We start from the raw sequence: 20287 nt of genomic DNA, 5'->3' as shown, positions 1-20287 counted from the left end.
GAATAACTACAATCATGTCATGGGCAATATTACTGGTTTTGGTGAGTGAGATAAAAAGTGAGGGAGAGAAAAAATTCTTCAGAAGTACAGTAGTTTTTACTAAATGTATTAGTTGTTCACTCGATGTTCCATTAAAACAGAAGGCAAATGGTTTCTCGTTTCAAATATTAATGGGTAACAGATCTATGCACAGTAGACATTCTGAGAATCAACGTGGTTCTGTCATGGTCCTAGATGTAACAGCATGCAACATCAGCAGGCATGTTCCCTGCATTATTTTTGTTGTTTGTGTCTATGTTAGTTAAAAAAGAAAGAAAGTATTGCCAACCTTGAAAATTCAACAGAGAACATATGTAAAATGGCGATGTAGTGATTTTTTAGAGATTAATGGAATTGGTGGCCAATTTCTTGCTGCAAAAACCGCAGTCAGACTGGTTGTCCATCAGGGATGCATTCAGTTATGCTGTGTAGGTAAGTGGCAGTTACATGACAGTACACTGCTGTTTGATCTGTGTAGTTCCATTGTTTCCATTGTTTTAGAGGATGCATGGTCTACAAGAAAAACTAGTCTGGTACTCAGTCTTTGATTTTAAGGCTGGGGTGTTTTTTTGCTTGGTTGTTTTTTTTAAGAAGTGGATTAAAACAAACAAACAAAAAAAACCCCAGACATTGTAATGTGACAGTTTACCTGAAAATAGGTCAGACTGGGATGTATCTGTGCGAAGACCTTAGTTGCTAAATTCGTAGTAAAAGCACTGTAGGCAAAATGTTCCTTATGCGTTAGACATTATGTAAGTCTCTAAGTCTGCCAAGTCTATAGGCATGTGCTAGCCTACAGTTGAAGTTCATCCCTCATTCTATTTCTAGAAGCATTGTTTATTTGGCCTGTTCGGTACTTGTGTCCTTACGTACAGGGACCAATCAAAATTGTAATTTCTACTCAAAGTTGAATATGTCTCAACTTCCTGTTTCCCTTCTGTCATATTAGAAGACTAAAATAAAAAAAGTACCCCAGTGTGATAGTAGTGCTTTACTGGTAATATAGGTTACTTTCTTATCCCAACAATGTCATTGTGGAAGATAGCTTGAATTATTTATAGAGGACTGAAGAATTTACAGAGATTATATTGTGTGTAAGATCCCCTTTGTACTTTTTTAACCTGTTGCATAGATTTAGAGTTATCCTCTGTAACTGTACAATCATTCAAAAAAGTTATCAGAAATAACTATTCCTCAGTTCTTGCAGTCCACCACTGTCCTCTGCTGAATTGCCCTCCCCTGTTTTATATGTTTTTTTCCATAGCCGGTAGAGGTGCTTTTAGATGAAATACATTCTTGGAAGTACCAGGCTCTGCATACATTAGCAATTGTGTAATCATTACAACTAATTTTGGCTTCACAGAAGTTTATGCCATCTTCATCTTTTGTATTTTTGCTAGTAAAAAGCTGATTTATGAGTTCTAATGAATTTGGTTTTCAGTTTTTTTACCGCATAAGTTCTGCAAACGCACAGATGCAAGCTGCTTTCTTCTGTATATTCTGTCTCCCTTCCATTAGGCTTGGAGCATTTCAGTTTGCTACAGTTGTTTTTGTGTCTGTGGTTTTTTTTAGTAGTACTTTTTTTACAAAAACCTGTTCTTTTGATCAGTTCTTTCCAGAGAAGCATGCCTTGAATTGAAGTTTTCTTGTACAGTCATGTCTCTACCTCTCTGTTCCTGTTTGATTTTTTTTTTAAAATTGCCTTTATCAAAGGCCGCATACTTGCTTTTCTCTGCTGCCCTTTTTTAACAGAAAACTCCTTTCCCCACCCTCTTTATGCTTGTACTTCTGATGTACACATGCTGTGTCCCATCTTACTCCCATCTGAGCTGTTTGCATTCCCAGAGGTTTCATGGTTGCCACCTATTAGTGCAGTGAAACCCATCCCTGCAGTTACACCACAAATGTGTACAGCTAGAATCTTCTGTTCTGGAAATCAGATCAAGTTACCAGCAAGTCTCCTCCTCTTGGCAGCCATAAAGACACCATGGCAGCCAACACATACCATGACAAAATAAGAATGCATCCATCTTTACAGGTGTTTTGGTTTCTGTAGAGCTCATCTCGTGCAGGCAGAATGTGAAGCAAGTGTTCTGTTCTGTGTTGGCTATCTTTATAAGAAGGGACAGAAAGAGAGGGAGAGATTTTCATGTCTCAGAAAAGGGCACTGGGATTTACTTGGTTAGCAAAGTGTAACTATTTTTAATGTGTCAGTCATCTGTGTCTACATTTCTATTCCATATCCCAAGTTCTTGTAATCTAAAATAGCTTCTTGAGTAGTGCATATTTTTCTGATATAATTAATTTTCACAAATATTTTTATACTGTCATGACAATTAAATGATGCAGTGAAACATGAAAAGTCCATTTTATTTTTCCTTTTCTGTAACTTTCGTCCTTTTAACCCAAACTTCTGATACAGAAAAGTGATAGTGAGATCCTTCAAAAATGCTGAACAACAACAAATTCTGTACATTTAAAGGTGCTTTCAGTGAAATCTGATGATTGCAATGGAAAGCAGAAAATTTATATGGAGGGTTTATGAATTGAAATTTAGAATTACTTTTTCTTTTGTAGGAAGGATGACCTTAGTTTAGTTCTGTTGAAACTGAGTCATGTGCAACAAATTACTCAAAAATAAGAAATGTGACACTTTTTTTCTGTGAGCTGATACAGCTTCTTGCGCACTCGTTTAATTAACTCCCTACATTTTTCCACTGAAGTAGGTTATCTTAAGTCTCTTTTTAAAAAGAATTCGCAATAAATAGATGTACATTTAGATAAAGCAGACCACGAGTTCTCCATCCACATTAAGGTTTGCAAGAGCAGCATTTAGTTTGCATGTGTTAGAGAGGGGCAGAGCCGCATATTTCTGTAGAGAGAGGCTAAGTCAATGATGCCAGTCTCTTCCTTCCTAATACGAAGCCTTACAGAGCTCTAAGTTAGCAGTTAATTGGCTTACTGCCTTCCATAGTTAGGGATATAAGTTTTGCTTTCATGAAAAACTTCATTGTTTCTTAGGACATCTTCCTTCTGATGTTACTTTTCCCTTATTTTCACTTTCAGAGCCCTTCAGTTTCTATTATGGAGCCTTTTTCAGTGCCTAGAATGCCCTTCAGCATGTTTTTCAGACTCCAAGCTGTCTTCTCTTCACTCTCTAAAGAGAGCACTTGGAGCTATTGCGTTTGAAATACCATGGGCACTGTAGTTTTTGAGGAGTGTATGAGGTGACAGGAGCTGTAGGGAGCCACAAGTATTGTTTTCCCTTCCTTGACTGGCTATCCTTGTTTTTGTTGGTGAAGAAGATGTTACCTCCTGCAATGTCACCCTTGTTTTTGAAGAGAAACAATGTTTGGGACTTTCCAGTAGAGCAGTGACTGAAAGGGCAAAGTTTGGACTAAAAATAACTCACATTAAGCCACAGGCTCTACTTTCATAAGTTAGTGTGTGTTACACTGCTTTGTAATATGAGGCCAGTACAGGTTATGTGTTTGTATTTGGACAATTTGCCTCCCTGCCATTGCCAACCAGTTCATAAGGAAGAAAAAAGTCAAAAAGGAAACAGATGGGGCAATCAATCTAATAGTGTTCTGTGCTTCCCCAGATATCTAATTCCAGGGCAAAGGTTTCTGGTTTTCTTTATTTTGAATGGCTGCTGAAAGAAGTTTTTACACTTCATGTATTTGTTTAGATTTTGGGTTAAATTTGTTGGTATTTTTGAAATGGATTTATAAAGTATCTCTCTCTAAATACTTATTTTGTTTTCACAGTCTGTCGATGGCTTGCATGAAAAAGGAATGGTTGAAGATGTTCATTGTGGCTCCATGAAGAGTATGAGACCTCCTCATCCTGGAATGGGTCCACCTCAGAGTCCAATGGACCAGCATAGCCAAGGTTTATCCATACTGTGCATGCTCTATGATTTTGGGGCCCCTTGTTCCACAAAGTCTGTAGTTCAGTTCCATGTAACAGATTGCCAGTTAGTTCCTTTCAGCTTTGTTTGGAAAAGCTGAACATGGCAAGGCAAATAACTGAATCCCTTTGCGTTCTGGAGTGTCCATCAGGCATGTATTGGAAAAAAGCTAAGGTTCAAGTCTGTGCCTGGGGCAAGTCTATCGCAGATTTCAGTTCACATCTCTGAAAAAAAAGCCCACCAACTTACTTCTTATGTGGCTACTGTAAATGCAAATGCATTATAATATGATTTATTTTAATCCTTTGGTGAAGTAATCATAAGAGAAGAACCCAAGCAGACCTGGAGAAACATTCTTTAACATCTCTAATTTCTGGTAAAGTGAATTATTTTTTATGCCAGAAGATAGAAACTCTTTTAACACATTGCTGTGTGCCTTCTTTGTGTTCTGTAGGTTGGAACATAAATGGACATGCATTCTGTGAGCAGCTTGGTATTTTGGAGATTTAACTGGAAACACCTGCTAGTATTAATTAGTTTGGCAGCAGATAAAGCTTTCTGTGTTGCATGGTTAATTATTTTACAACACCTGAAGAATCCCAAATGAAATTAGGCTCTTGGTGTGACACACTCTGTACATATCTGTTAGGAGGTGGTCCTTGTTTGATGTGCGTACATAGGATAAGAGAAATGCTGGAAGGAGCAAACAGGTACAAGTCAGTGAAAAGACTGAGCCTGAACTTCTTTGTGGCTTTTCAGTGGTATGCAACTGAAACTCTGGCGTGTAACTTGCCAGCTGAATCCCAGTCCGGGACCCAGATAATTAGAAAATAATGTTTTTCCATTAAACCTTTCAATATCAATTAAGTACAATAGAACTGGCTTGGCAGAGACAAGATCTTCATCAGGTGAAACTTTCTCATTGATTTCAACAAAATATAAGCATGATCATCTGAGAGACAAATTTCGCTTGTCTTTGCATTTAGTGGGCACTTTTGCTTGGGATGAAATGAACAAACCATTTAGTCTAAAGATGAGGATGGGACAGTTCATACATTGTGTGCTGACAATACAGGAGCATAGGTTGAATATGCTTCAAAAACAAGTAGCTTCTGAGTTGTTTTTTCTGTGCTGCCTGAGGTCAGATTTCCAGGTTGGTTTGCACTGCAAAAAGTTGATTGTGTTTGTAGCAACTTTGTCAGGCTAGAGACTACAGAATCCTACTCTCTTTTTTGTGTATGCCAGCAACTGTTACAATGTAAACAGATATTACTAGAGTTCTGATGTGGAGCAGGCTTTTAAAAGAAACGGTCAAAAAAAACCCCCAGAAGTTCTAATATTTTTTTTTTACATTATAGAGGACTGTTTTAGCTTTCATTGCCTCTATGTCTCAATTTTTTTTGTTCTTAGACAATTGCCTTTTCCACAAAAAAAGTGGTGATGGCACTTGATGCTGTTCTGATCCAAAGTGCTGTTCTGGGCAAAGTGCCATCTACTAGACTTGCACATTTTTGCCATTAATGTACAGGTTCGGGGTAGAAAATCAGGTTCCTTAATAGCCTGTCAGCCTATTGGATATTTTCTGTGTGAGTTCCCATGACATTAAAGAAAGTAGGACACTTGTTTTTTGACAAATTTTGTGGAAATATGCAGTGTGGTGAAGGAGGGTTTACCCATGCCCGTGGCAGAAGGACAGTATGGACTTCTCTGAGAATCCATGGAAAGATGCCTGGTAGCTCTTGAAATCCTGACAAAATCTTCTGTTGAGTGTCGTAGAAACCAAGACTTATTACAAGGTTCACTTTCTTGTAGATGTCTGAAAGTTGAGCTTGCAGTACACGATTATGTACAATTTTTAACAATGTAAGTGTCAAATAGAAAATACACCTCATTAGTGCTAGGTCTGGTTTTTTCATGGCTTATTGTTTGTAGTCCTCAAGTTGAAGTAGATAAATGTACACTAATTAATATTTTTGGGGGGCATTTGGGGTAAAGTGGCTGAATAAATCCACAACCCCAGGAAATGAATCATCCTAAATTTGCCCATTAATTTGAAATCTTAGGGAGAATGGCCAAGTATCAGTAAATATTGTTGTAGGTAAAATAAAAATGTTGTCTGTAATTCAGACCATCAAGAATAATTTTTTTGAAAAAATCACAGAATCATAGAAACATAGTATGGTTTGGTTTGGAAGAGGGCCTTTAGAAGTCCTTCTGTCCAACCCTTTTGTAGTGAACAGGGACATCCCCAGCTAGATAAGAGCCCCGTTACTGTTCAGAGTTGTTCAGCACCCCACTGAAACTGACCCTGAATGTTACCAGGGATGGGGCATTTATCACTGCTCTGAGCAACCTGGCCAGAGTTTCACCACACTTACTAAAAAAAAAGTCTTCCTTGTATCGAGTCTATCGTCTAAAACCATTCCCCCTCGTCCCGTGACTACAGTCGTTTTAAAAGGTCTCTTTCCAGTTTTCTTGTAAGCCCCATTCAAGTATTGAAAGGCCACAGTAAGGTCTCCCTGAAACCTTGTCTTTTCCAGAGGGAACAGCCCTACTCTCTCAGCCTGTCCTCACAGGCGAGCTGGTCCATCCCTCTGGTCATATTTGTGGCCCTCCTCTGGATCCCCTCCAACAGTTCCATGTCCTTCCTGTGCTGGGACCCCAGAGCTGGATGCAGCACTGCAGGTGGGGTCTGAGCAGAGCAGAGGGGCAGAATCCCCTCCCTGGCCCTGCTGCCCACGCTGCTTTGGATGCAGGACACCTTTGGTTTTTTGGGCTTTGACTACACAATGACAGGTCACATCAAGCTTCTCGTCCACCTGTATCCCCAAGCCCTTCTTGGGCTGCTCTCAACGCCTTCACTCCCCAGCGTGTATTGATACTGGGGTTTGCCTCAAGCCTTGTGCAGAACCTTGTACTTGGACTTGTTAAACCACATGAAGTTCACATAGTCACGCTTCTTGAGCTTGTCCAAGTCCTTCTGAATTGCATGAAGTCAGCCTTTAGACTGACAAAGTTACTATATGTTATGTAAACGTGATACTATTATATTATTTTTATATACTAGTCAAACAAGCCTGTTATTTTTTGTGGAGATCATAAGCTAAATTCCTTCATTAAAATGTCAAGGGGTGTGATTTGTACAGTTGTCAGGAAAAACGATCCTAGGCCATGTTTGGGGCTTCTCTTGCATCGTTAAAGCCAGTAGCAGTGACGATAGACAAAACTTTGTCTGCCTGGTAGAGTTATAAAAATTCCTCGGCTTGTTACTCTGTGATACTGTGATTTAAGAGAAAGATATCACTAAGTAAAATCGGTATAATCTGCTTTTAATATATTAAGATAATTAAATGACAGATTATAAACTTACCTATAACTAGAAGATGATCATCCAATTGTGGATTTTTCTAGTCTTTTAAAAGTCTGTTTTGGTTCAGTGCTGTTCAAGGTATTTGTGATCTGGAGAAAAGTTTAAAGTTAGTACAGATAAAAATTATATATAGCGCAGAGGTTTAGCAGTAAATAATAAACTAATTTTTTTACAAAGGCTGATCAGAATCTGAGAAGAATGGGCTTATTTTTCTAGCATAGATTTTAGCACAGCCAACAACAATGTATGTCTAGGAGCAAAACAGTTTGCTGTGTAGGGGTATAAACTGTTTCGTAAAAAGCGGTTTTTACTGCTGAGAAGAATGTGTTTGTTTTATCCTGGAAAATGTCAAACTCCATTTTTTAATCTATCTGATGAGAGAATTAAAGGAATACTTGATCTGTCTGCACATTCCCAAATAGTTAAAGGGCTTGTAATAGATGGAGCCTTTAAAGGGGAAAAAAAAAAGGAGGCAGTGTATTTCAGTACCTGCAAATTGAAATTATTTGAATTGAGAATGTGTTAAATAGCTGTATCTTACTTAATGAAGATAATTAACCCTTGGAACAAAGATTACCCAAGTATTGGTGGTAGTTTTTGTGTCATACAAAAGCTAAGTCAACACTGGATGTCTTACTCATCTGTTTCATAGGCTAAAGGGGGAAGTTTGTTTAGAGGTCAAGAGTCTTTGGTCTGTTTTGGACAAGTTAGGTAGACTATTGTAGCTGTAATGGTCCCTTATTGACAGAAATCTGCCTGTTCACAGGCTCCAAGATTCTGAGAAGAACTGGTAAGCTGGAGTGGGAAACAATGCCCTTATATTTTTTGACAGTGGCAGAGTGGATGGTCTTCATAAAATGCTTCAGTTCTTAGAGATCTGAGTGGAACAGTTGTGATTAATCCATAGTCTATAGTGCTTCTGTATGGCATTTGCAATGGGAAGTGATCACAAAATGAGATTTCATTTAAATGTCAGATGTTCCAATAGCAGTATTTTTAGTTCTTTTTAGTAATTTTGGTAAAGAAGGAAATCTTGCAAAAGATTGTCTCTAAGTACAAAAGCAAGATTTTTTTTATAAAAGACATGTTTACAAATGTGGGAAATAAATTAGAAGTAAATTGGCAACTGCACAGGCAGTTGTAGATATAGTTTATGTAAATCAAGCCTACAGTTGTGAAAGAGAAAGTTGATACAGAATTTTGGAAGTAATGATTCTTACAGTCTGTGTTAAATAATTAACTGCCATTTTCTGAGGTGAAATGAATGATGAGGAAATCAGAAACATTTGAAAGCTAAATCTGCATGAACTTTTTCATTTTACTTAAGTGCCTGTTGCTGTTTGAAGGGCAGTTACTGTTCTGAGATTTTTGCATTTTTTAAACTAACAGTAATTACTACGTTAAGGTATGCAACTTTATTACTTATTTTCTGGGTTTACTTTTTTCTTGCTGCTCAGTGAGATGTGAGTCATCCAGAAAAAATGTTTTACTAGCTCAGACAGATCGTCATGTTTTTATTGCATACTGCAATAGGATGATTTTCAGAAGTCTGACATAAATTTATGGGGGAAAATACTGTAAGTTGGTATCTTTCTCCTCACAGTTACTCCTTCCAGTCTTACTGCCAAACTGGAGAGAGGGTAACATTCCTTACTAGTTTTAATGGCAGATTCTCTTTTCTCGAACTTACGCACAATGATGTCCCAGTTTAGTCTTAATACCTTTGTTTTGATGCTAATAGGTTAAATGAATGGAAAATCTATTGCTCCAACTTCATATTTAGCTGTTTAAATAGTAAGCTTACTGCGCATTACTGATTTTGAATTGGGTTAGAAACTGTCTTCGGACTCTTGAGTGAACTGTGGTGATTTGCAGTATTTGAGGAGTCTGAAATTTAATGTAATTTGTTAAACACTTATCCAACTGATTAAAATCATGGTTAGAATTGACTTTTGAGGGGGATTGGGGAGAAATTGCAAAGATGAGCTAAATATTTATATAAAATAAAATATTTGTATTATAAAGACTTCATAAAAATATATAAATGGACTGGAATAAACAATTTACATATTTTTCTGGGATTTGTAAAAATTAAATGAAGTTACTGTTACTCAGCCTTGAAATACAGACCAGTTTGAATTGTTTGGCTGTCATTTCTTGATGTTTGTAAATGGGAACATAAGGGCTGAAGGAACTTAGGATTCTGGGACTTGATCTGTATTAATTTTTAATAATCATGTAGTATTTGTTGAACTTAAAAAGATACACCATTTTTTAACTTACAGAATTCACTAATATACTGCTACTTCACAGGCAACATTCATTGTCCCTAATGTTTTTAAATTAGTTGCACCTACTTTTCTGGATTCTTTCAGACTTTTAAAGATGAGAAAAGACCTGCCACCTTACTCATCTGCCTGCTAGTGTAAGACCTCTCAACAATTTTATTTCTGCTGTCCTAGTTTTAAATTACTTGCACACGTGTGACCTCTCTTTTTCTTTGTTCAGTTTCACAAGAACTTTTGTTAACCCTGGCCACACTAAGAGGGAAATTTTAAGTTTTGCTTGCCTTAAGAAAGTTTGTAACCTCAGTCCAACACGGACGTATTTTTCACTGTGTTCCAGGACACTATGCATTTGTACTGTGTATTGCGGAGATGTACTTGATTCCTTTCCATTGCTTTTTAAGCTAGCTTCAATTGATGATTGAAGTGATAGTTCAATGAGTTACAAGGCTAGATTTCTTCAATCCTGTCTATATCTTGCAAATCCAAAAATTCTCTTACAGTCACATTCTTGAGTACAAATATACCCTTGCTTTTGGTTTTAGCATAAAGATGTGACCTCTGTGATCTTCAGACACTTTTGTTGTTTAAGACTTACCAAATTTGAGTGGAGGTTCAAAACCTCTGTTGAACATTCCAGTGTCTGGACTGCTAAAACTTTGATTCTTTCTGTGTCATTACTAGGGTTTAGAATTCATTTGAAGGTGTTCTTTCTGTTTCATTTTAGCATTAAAACTGGAGAAAAAAGTGTCTCTATTTTTAGCGCTCTGATTTTTCAGCTTTAAAACAGAAAAGAAAGATGTTATTGTTTCTGTTAACTGAAGTGAAACAAAAAGCAATTAAAGCCGGAACTTTGTGTACAGTCTGCCCTCCAATAGTACTTGGCGAAGTGTTAGAATGAGGATTTCTTCCAATGTTAATACCGTAAAGAATACGCATTGTTTATGGCATGCTGTGGTGTATTTCTGCTGAACAAGGTGATACCAGAGGGGGATTAAATATGTTTCTGATTATGCATACGGGTAGGAAAACTTGAGAAGGTTTCTGATGCAGCCTCTTCTATAACCCATTGAAGGATTATGGAAAGACAGACAAGACACTCCTCAAAGGTGCACAGTAATAGCAGAGAAGTAATGGTTACAAATTGTGTAAGTGGAATTCTGATGGGACTTACGGGAAAGGAAATTCAGCATTAGAGTGATTAAGAATCACCGTCATTCGAGGTTTTCAGAAAAGGCAAGATCTGGAGAAGCCTGATAAAGCTTAGAAGTTACCACAGTTTTAAATGATAGGCAGGGTTGTTTGGCCTCCCTTTCCCGGTAGTGGATGACTTCTATTCTCTGTGTTGTTCAGAACTGTAGGTTATATATTTTATGGTGGCTAAACGCAATTTTAGGGGATCTTCTTGTGTGTATGCTTATCTGTGTTAGAGTGCTTGTAATAAGATAGGAAAAAAGCAAGTAGTGTAAATACCTTATTAGGACAGGCTTGTGTCTGTTTCTTTTGTCACTGTCATTGTATGAAAGTTTTCAGACTTAAAAGGAAAATTTTCATATAACATCATGACATTGTGTAAATGCCACATTTTGGCACCTTTACAAGAAGTTTGGAAGGATTTTGTTCTTTCCTAATATATTTTATGGGAATTTTGTTTTCTTTCTTCCTCTTGTCAAGCACAGTTTTCTATTGTTAAGAACTCTAATACAGACTTTGAGGAAGAGAGAAAGTGTAAGAAATATATATCTGGAAAGATCAAAAAACATCTGCTTCTGTAAACTGCTCTGTGCAAAACTTAGTCACAGACTTTGCAGCTTAAACTGTCAGGACTGAAAACAAATACTCAGCATCTTAGACCACTGTTCTAAATTTTTGTAGTCCAGATGCAGTTCAAGATCTTGGGTCTGAAATCTATCAGTCATTACGGAATTTATAAATTGGACAATATAACTTGAGGAGGGACAGAAACCATTCTTTCAAAAGCAGTTCAGAAAGCAATGTAATTCCAATCAGGTGCCATTTAAGGTATATCCTGAGATTCAGAAATGTAATAATGCATAAATATTGCAATAAACCCCATTTTATAGTATAAACCATTAATGCAATTGCGTATGTTTTGTTCTGCTGTGGTTTGATGGGTGCTTTTTTAATGCAGTGTGCTCAGCAAGAGAGATTTGTAGATTCCCCTCTTTTCTTAAAATAGGTAAAAGTAGGTTGGTGGAAGAAGATGAATACATGGAGTAAACTTGCAGTTATTTATCATACTTTTTATCACCAAGGGATGTACAGACCATTATTATATTGAACTAGTATATAGCTCCAGTAGTTCTAAATTTTTAAAGTCTCTTTCTTCCTTTTCTTTGAACTTCTCCCCTCATTTTTCTCTTGAACCATGTAACTTTTCTTACGCTTGCCAAAATCGTCTTCCTTTCTTGTCATCATCGTCTTTAAATTGAACTTGGTCTGTTTCTGTCTTGTCTGGTCTCTTCCCATCACAAACCCCTCTTTACCCACTTTTTCTTCTGTCTCATGCATTTACAACCTTTATTTAAGTTGAGCACAAATTTCAGTTCTTTTACAATCTAATCTCTTCACTTGCCTAAGTTCTAGTGACTTACAGCTGCTGTCATCCCAGAAAAGTTGAGACTACTGCAAGGTTTTGCTTATGATACCTTTACTGAAGGGTCAGTAAGAACAGTGAAGCTAAAGAAATAGCAAAATTTCTTCTGTGATCTGTACTACATATAGATGGAATTGGTGTAGTTTCACTTTAAAATGACAGGAAAATTGGGAGAAGAGTAGATTGTGTGTCACAGAATCATGAACTGTACCATGATCTTCGGAGTTATGATCTGTGGCTTATGAACATGGAGTATGGAAATGAGCCAGAAGATTTCTAGATTTTTACAAATTTTTTTTAGACTTTTCCAGTTTGTGAGAAGGTTATTTGTGTTCCAAAGTACCAGAGCGAAGTGAGTAAATATTTTTACCTCTTTTTTGCTCTTGGTGGACAAAATCCCCAAAAACCAGCTCTCTGTTGGGCTTTGTGAAGCTCAGGAAAGTATTTAGTAGGTGTAATTAATATTCAGAATTAAAACCACTGCATTTTCAAGTGCTGTAATAAGATACATGCACTGTTCATTTCAGAACTGTGATTGCTCTTCAGCAGCTTCTTCAGAGGGTGATTTTTGTGCTTGCAGTTGATGTTCCAAGTTGTTGAGCACCCAGATGGCAAAAGGTATTGAACATACTTTGTCTGGCTCAAACCTTTAATTTGTATAAATTAAAGAGTAATTGTACAGAAAGTGAATACTATTTATTTCTATTTCTCTATATTGGTGAGCATTAGCAAGGAGGGCCTGTAGAAGTGAATGGATATTCCTTGACGTGTGTACATCAAACTTAGAATATTAAGCTATAAACTAGGCAGACTTCGCTGCATGTGTTTCACAAAGAAACATTTTTCCAGAGTTCTAGTAAACAGCACCATATCCCCAGGCTTCTGTATTGTATTTCATGTTTTAGTTTGTCTTACTCCAAATATGCAGGTAATTGTTATTTTTAGCAATTATTGGACTAAGTAACAGTAGTTCTTCTTGAAGAGGAGCTCCTGAGGCTATCTCGATATCCCAGGGAACTTTGGATTGCACTTTTGTCTTTGCAGAAAATGCTACAGCTATCCTGACATGAGAGAGACACTTTTCTACTTTATGTACTGTTAAAAAATTGGATGGAATTTAGGTTTAACTAGCAGAGTGGCAAGTTTATGATTCTTCTACCTGTTCTAGGTTATATGTCTCCACACCCATCTCCACTAGGAGCACCAGAGCACGTGTCCAGTCCAATGTCTGGAGGAGGTCCAACACCACCTCAGATGACTCCGAGTCAGCCAGGACCCATTATAGCAGGAGACCCACAAGTTATGAATCAGCCTAACAGAGGGCCTTCCCCCTTCAGCCCTGCACAGCTGCATCAGCTGCGGGCTCAAATTCTAGCATACAAAATGCTGGCGAGGGGTCAGCCCTTACCCGAAAACCTCCAGCTTGCTGTCCAGGGCAAGAGAACCCTGCCTGGCATTCAACAGCAGCAGCCTCCCAGTGCCTTCAACAGACAGTCTGGTAAGTGAATCTGTGGTAGGAATCATTGCTCAGATAATTCTCCAAGTTCTACCTGTGATAGATTAAGAAATGGGTGCTGTGCAGGGCTGTAATTTGGGACTGTATTTTGGCGTCAAAGTGAATAGCATGGCCTTTGGTATTAAGCTTGAGCAAGTGCATAAAACACATCTGTTATTAATAGGATATTGTCAAAACTGCAATAGAAATTATTTCACTGTGCAGTAGTGTCTGTCCTGATATGCTTGGCAGTTTTTGAATGTTAATTGTACTTCACTGATAGCAATTACCCTTGTTTTTCTGAGTAAATTTCTAGTCTCCTGTTGCTATGCAGGAAAGTAGATAAATAATCTGGATCAAGTTGATTGATGATTTAGGTTGTTGAAAATAAACCATGTAGAGTGTGCTGTTAAGTGAAAAACATAAGGAAAAGGAAGTGTACTTACTTTTTTCTCACAATGGTAGTAGATGTTGCAGTAAGGTAAGCAAGCACATTTTGGTCGTAAGAAAACTGTGTTTTATTAAACACCCTGCACCTGTAGTTTCTGAACACTTCCATTACTGAGTTTGCATTAGAATTGAGAGTTAAGATGGTACTATTTTCTTAGGTTTTAATAATGTCACTGTTCTCTTTATTTTGGTGAATATGGCAACTCAAACAATTGTTTTTTTTTCATGAAATATGATTTTGATACACTTCATTAGGTGTATGTATTAACAGTAAAGCCCACTTAAATCCTTATTTTGTGAAGAAATGTACTACTTGCCTGAATAGACTAGCATGCTAGGAAACAATGATTTTTGAATCTTGGAAATGCTTTGCGTCTTAGCAAATTTATTTCCTCTGTCAAATTGCAGGTATTGGGTTACATGCAATGAGTGGTGCTGCAACTGGACCAGGGCCTGCTCCAGGGATGCCTGGACATACAGCTGCCATTACCCCTAAAACTTGGACTGAAGGTATAGTGGACAAAAGATGTGGGGAAAAGTGAAAAAGGAAAGTAAAAAGCTGTGCAGAAAAGTCGTATTGAAGATTTTAATCAAGGAGAGTCTAACCTTTTATTAATTTGGGAAAGACCCACATAAAATTACTTCAATTTTTAGACAGACTGAACATGAAGCACCTTTTCGTAATCAGAACAAGATACGTAAGTTTTCTGAAGGACACACATAAAACTTAAGTTATGTTCTGAGCATGCTTAATTGTAGCAAGCTTGTCTTTCACCTTTGCTACTGTAAACAAAAGTTTTCAAATCATGGTAGAATTACGCTGTTTCCTTTTGCTTGTTTTGTTCTTTTGGAATCGAATAGCTTTGAATGATCAGTGTAGTCTTTGAGGTCAATGAACAGTGTAACTTCTTTCCCCATGTCTTCAAATTTTTTGTCATTCATTGTTCAGTCATTCAACTTCTCAGATTCCCTGAGAACTGAGATTGCACAGAGGCTTTTGATTGGCTTGCTTTTTTCTCTTTTTATAAGCTGAAATGCAGTGTTGCTAAATACAGAATCTACAGCTTGTGCTCAAGTTCCTTTTCTGGAGTTTGATGCAGATGTGTGAATGACAAATGGTGATCTCTATAGATTTCAGGATGTTGGTTTTGAATTAAGGTTGATTACAAGGTTGCAGGTGTACTTTGTAGCTGTTTTCCCTAGCTTAAGTAACTATGACTCTTCAGACAATTAAGTGGCATCTTTATTTTAGCAATGTCTGTTATTAGTGAATTCATGAACATCTGAATGTATGGGTAACTTGTCATAACGAAATACTGAAATCTATGACCCTTAGGGACTGTAAATGACAGGTACTATTTGCTTGTTAATGGAGGTGTTGCTTTTCAAGATGATTAGAATAATTGAGTTCCTGATATTTGAAAGCAATACAATTAATGGGAGATCATAATGGAACAAAAGCTATTTATATCTGGCAGATATTTATCAATACAGTTGTAAAAATTTTCATGTGGTTATCAAGTTCTGATAGAGGTCTAAAATCAGACCTACTTGTTCTTGTTGTCAGGTTGGGGTTATAGATGCTTTCTTCTAACTAGTGCAAGGATAGTGAACAAGAGGTAGAATGAGGTCTTGGATTTGCAAGAAGTCAGTTCTACAGCTGTTTTGTTTCTTGTAACATTAGAATTAAAAGTCCACAGGAATAGCAAAAGAAATGGCATTCATCATAAAGTTTCATGCGTTTTGTTTTTCTTTCGGCCATTTCTTGCAATGTATGGTATACTTGCATTTTAGTATGTCTGTTTCAAAAAACAGTGTAGTCTCAATGTCCCTTTCGTGGTGATTTTGAATGTTTACCTTACCTTCATGTCCTGTGTTCAAGATTTTCTTCCTGCTTTCCATATTTCGTGTCATGAGTCAGTAGTGTTTATGTTTCAGGCCAAGCCCCAGATATGAATGTCTCCAATGCACAGCAAAAGCTTCCAGCGCCAGCTCCTAGTGGGAGGCCATCTCCTGCTCCCCCTGCCAACCAGCCTGCTGCCACCATGCCTGGGCCCTCTGTACCACAGCCCCCACCTGGACAACCTTCACCCATTGTCCAGCTGCAGCAAAAGCAGAACCGCATCAGCCCTATCCAGAAGCCACAAGGATTGGATCCTGTTGAAATACTCCAAGAACGTGAATATAGGTAAAAATGAAAAACAAGATTAAAATGATTTTCACATCCTTAACTGGAACTCCTTGCTGCTGTAGTGGTAATAGTCTAAACAAAGTTTCCAGAGAAAAGCTGTGTTACCAAGAAGTGCAGAAACATCGAACCAAACAGTTATTTAATTCTACCCCAAATTATGAACTAGTAAAGCATGCTGGCAGTATCATTGCAAACCATTTAAGTTTAAAACAGGCTCAAGGGCTCTGCTGAGTTAGTGTATTACTTGGATCTTGCAAACGCTGAAAGTTAGGGAAAGCAAAATCCTTGTAGTATACAGAGAAACTAATTTAGTGCACAAGATTTTCAATATTATAAACAAAGGGAAGTTAGAAGAAAACAGAGAGGGTCAAAAGGCTGGAGTTAGTAGCCACAGCAAACCCACATTTTATTAGTATGATGGATTTGGCTGGACAACTGAAGAGTGGAGAGAATAAGAAAGTCACAGGCAAGATTAAAAAAAAAGTGTACCAGGAAGCATGATTTTCAGAAATTGCCTCCTGAGTGTTCTGTTTAGGTGATGAAGTGTATTTCTTACAAAGTGTAGGGCAGAACGTTTGGAGTTAGAAAGAGACTTCTTCACTCTTCATCATCAAAGCCTGTTTAACAACTGACCTTGGGAATCTCCCAGGCAGCAGAAGGATTTTGACCTGCACCTAACATATGTTCCTGATGATTATCAGAGGGAAGTAATTGCACTCAGAATATTACCTGTTTTGGACTAATGGTGCATCTTGCATTGTTACTTTGAGTTTGTAGAGGAAGGTAACCAAGAGGGATGGTGATCTCATGGAAAACTGGTTTAATGACTTTTGCTTTATGAAGGTAAAACACCATGAAGCATTTTAGGATGTGATGCCATGCCCAGAATTCAGGCCTTGATTACAGAAAAGCTCTTATATTTTGTATCTGGTACTGCTTAAGTAGTTCTATCAGTGTGTTCTTGTTGTCATTCTGCCAGTCTTATCCATGTTCCCTAGGACTGAATGGCTGTAACGGTTTCAGCATGAGCAATCACTACTTTCCAGCATCTTTTTCAGAAAGCTTGTAGAACACATCATTTTATGGTTTCACAGTTATTCTGACAGAAGAATTGTAACACTGACTTCATCCAAGAATCATATAGCCAGTATGATGTAACCTCTTCTGCATCAATTAACCTCAAATTGTTACTCCTCATGTGTTTTCGCCCTGCTGTGTTGCACTCTTTGTGCCAAGCTATTATGTCTTAGTGTTCATAAACAGAGAAAAGTGAGGAGTGACAAAAAATAACGCTGATGCTTTTTCTAATTTAGAGAACCAGTTACAGATGCATCATATCTGTTAGGTTCTAAATACAATGATGTTCTTGGCAGAGCAAGAGGAAAGCTTGATAGGGATTCTGCAGCCAGAAGGGTTTTATATATATATTTTTTTTTAATCCTAGAACATAGATGAAAGATCCAAGCTTTTTTAATGTTGAACATTACTGGTATTTGATTTTGCATTGAATTCCAGAATATGTAGAACTCCTGGAAATCTTTTAATTAATTAAAACTGTATAAATAACATCAGACAAAAGTTTTGAAAAAAGCAGTTTGACAGCTTCTGTGGTTTGAATGGTGCTGGATTTAGCTTTAATATAGGCAAGTTTAATTCAGAAACATGCATTCGCAATTTGTTAATAAAAATTGAGTAGAAAAAAAGCCAAAATAAACATCCTTATCCCAAAACCACTGAGATTAGTGAAAGCTTTATGAAACAGTTGGCTCTTGTGATCTCACACTAAACCCTTTTAATAAAGGGGCATTATACTTTGAAAACCATTTGAATTACAGGTGGATCTCTGCATCCCTGTGGTCCTCCGTGGGCTACAGGGGCACAGCTGCTTCGCCATGTTGTTCACTGTGGGCTGCAGGGGAATCTTAGCTCTGCTGCCTCTAACGCCTCCTGCCCCTCCTTCTCCACTGATCTTCGTGTCTGTTTGTTCCTCTCACACATTCTCACGCTGTTCATCTGTGGTCACGATTAGATGGGCCCAGTAACTTTTTTTTTTTCCCTTCTTAACTCTGTTATCACAGAGGCATTACCAGCATTTTTAATTGGCTCAGCCTTGTCCAGCAGAGGGTCAGTCCTGGAGCTGGCTGGCATTGGCTCTGCTGGACAAAGGGAAAACCTCTGGCAGCTTCTCTCAGAAGCCAGTGCTGTAGCCCCCCTGCTAGCAACACCTAGCCATGCAAATCCAATACAATGTTTTTATAAAACTCTCCTTAATGCTTTCTTCAAACTAAAGTGCAGCTTTTTAATCTCATTGAGGGGCTGTCTTAAAGATAATAATGTCTATGATTAAAGTTGTTCTATTATGTTGAAAGGCTTTTTCCACCTTCTCATTCTCGTTGCTAATTAAAAAATAATACACTTGGTAATGTCCTACAGATTATACATGGTTTCTTTCTGTTACCTGCAGAGTATCTTCTTAGGTATCTTCTTGGTTTACGGCATGGCATCCATGCCAGACAGGTTTGAATGTACAGCCATAACCTCTGCTATTGACCCAAGTTAATGAGGAATGGGTGTGCATCACTTGTTTTGCAGAGAGATCTCTGTGTACATTCAGAAGATAAATGAAGATAAATTGCTGAACTGCGAAGATTAATTTATTACATCCTTTAAGTGGTGATATGATATCCTCCAAGTGATTGTAAAAAGATCTAGAAAACCTTTTTCTTTGGATTCTCTTTACCTAACAGCTGTTAGCATTTTTCCATGAAGATACCATCAGTACAACAAACTGTGGTCATTTTCTTTAAAGACTAGAAGGTGGCTGTGGTGAGAGATAGCTCAAGCAGTTCTTGCATTTACTTGGGTTGGAATTCTTTCAAAAATCTTACTGACTACTGAAGAAAACATTATTACCATTACTCTACTAGTACTGTAGGCAATACGTGTAAATAGTACTTCTATGAAAATATGAAATTAAACTTCAAAAATTTTTTTTTTTTTGGTTCATATATAACCCATCTGGTTTTCATTTCTTTATTCTTCTATATCTGTACTGTAGATTTTCATTAGTATTTCAACTTCTTTTATGCTGGACTTTCTTTAAATAGAGAATTGATCTGAGTTACAATAAAAGTTTTCTGAGGTAATACCTCTACTGACTTAGAAGTTTTGTTGTTCCTATACCTTCCCTCTGACTGGGTTATTAAAGGGTGGATAATCACCCGCCAAAGCATTGAACTGTCACTGTTTGTAGCTCAGTGCATTTCAATGTATGAAGGAAAACAGTTGAAAGAAAAGTGATCCTGGATATACTAATCTGCCCTGTAATTTAATGATAAAATTTCAAGTGCATTTACTTCTGATCCACTTTTTTATAAACTCAAGTTGAGAAAAACAAAATTATTAGCAGTGAAGTGTGTTTTATATGGGAGTGGACTGCATGATGTGTTGATGGTACATAATAAGCATACTCTGTGAGCTTTGATTATGTTTAGACATATCTCAAGAAACATGTATATTTGGATTTTTGTTGCAAATTTTAATAATAGCAATGTAAAGACCAACCCACCTTTGGCAATTGCTTGAACTTTATTGTGTAAACTTTTACATCAGCAAGCACTTCTGTATGTTTTATACCTGAAGTTAAAGAAACAAACCAATTCTGACAGAACTAGTAAGTCAACATTTCACTAAGTGTTTATTTGGAAGTGGTTCTTACAGTCAGTCAGCTAAAACCATGAGGTACCTCAGGGAGAGCCTGGATTAACTTTTTGTGCTCATCCTCATGTATAGTACAAGAAAGAACACTCATTGGTAACAAGAATGGAAAAAGAAATTGAAAATATGTTCAGTTCAGTTGTTTTAATAAGTTCACAACTCAAAAGAAAGATTCGGAAAGGTTGTGACTGCTCCCTTAAGGTTTCGTTA

General features: G+C 37.3%; 1 protein-coding gene across 5 annotated transcripts in view; it reads left to right on the top strand.

Annotated features, from left to right (window-relative positions):
* SMARCA2 (SWI/SNF related, matrix associated, actin dependent regulator of chromatin, subfamily a, member 2) overlaps positions 1–20287 on the top strand; it is a 121447-nt gene that overhangs the window by 18074 nt on the left and 83086 nt on the right. For all 5 annotated transcript variants that reach the window (XM_042012966.1, XM_042012962.1, XM_042012965.1 and 2 more), the window contains 4 exons: positions 3810–3933; positions 13393–13722; positions 14578–14679; positions 16108–16357. In XM_042012966.1, coding sequence (XP_041868900.1) covers positions 3837–3933; positions 13393–13722; positions 14578–14679; positions 16108–16357 — 779 coding nt within the window. In that variant the 5' untranslated portion in view covers positions 3810–3836. The remainder of the gene's footprint in view (positions 1–3809; positions 3934–13392; positions 13723–14577; positions 14680–16107; positions 16358–20287) is intronic.

This window comes from Corvus kubaryi, unplaced genomic scaffold (genome assembly GCF_017639235.1).
Source record: "Corvus kubaryi isolate FWS band 111438036 unplaced genomic scaffold, C.kubaryi_AGA036_p1.0 split1-37296, whole genome shotgun sequence".
In the NCBI taxonomy this organism is placed as follows: domain Eukaryota; kingdom Metazoa; phylum Chordata; class Aves; order Passeriformes; family Corvidae; genus Corvus; species Corvus kubaryi.
This window is presented reverse-complemented; position numbering and strand designations above follow the sequence as displayed.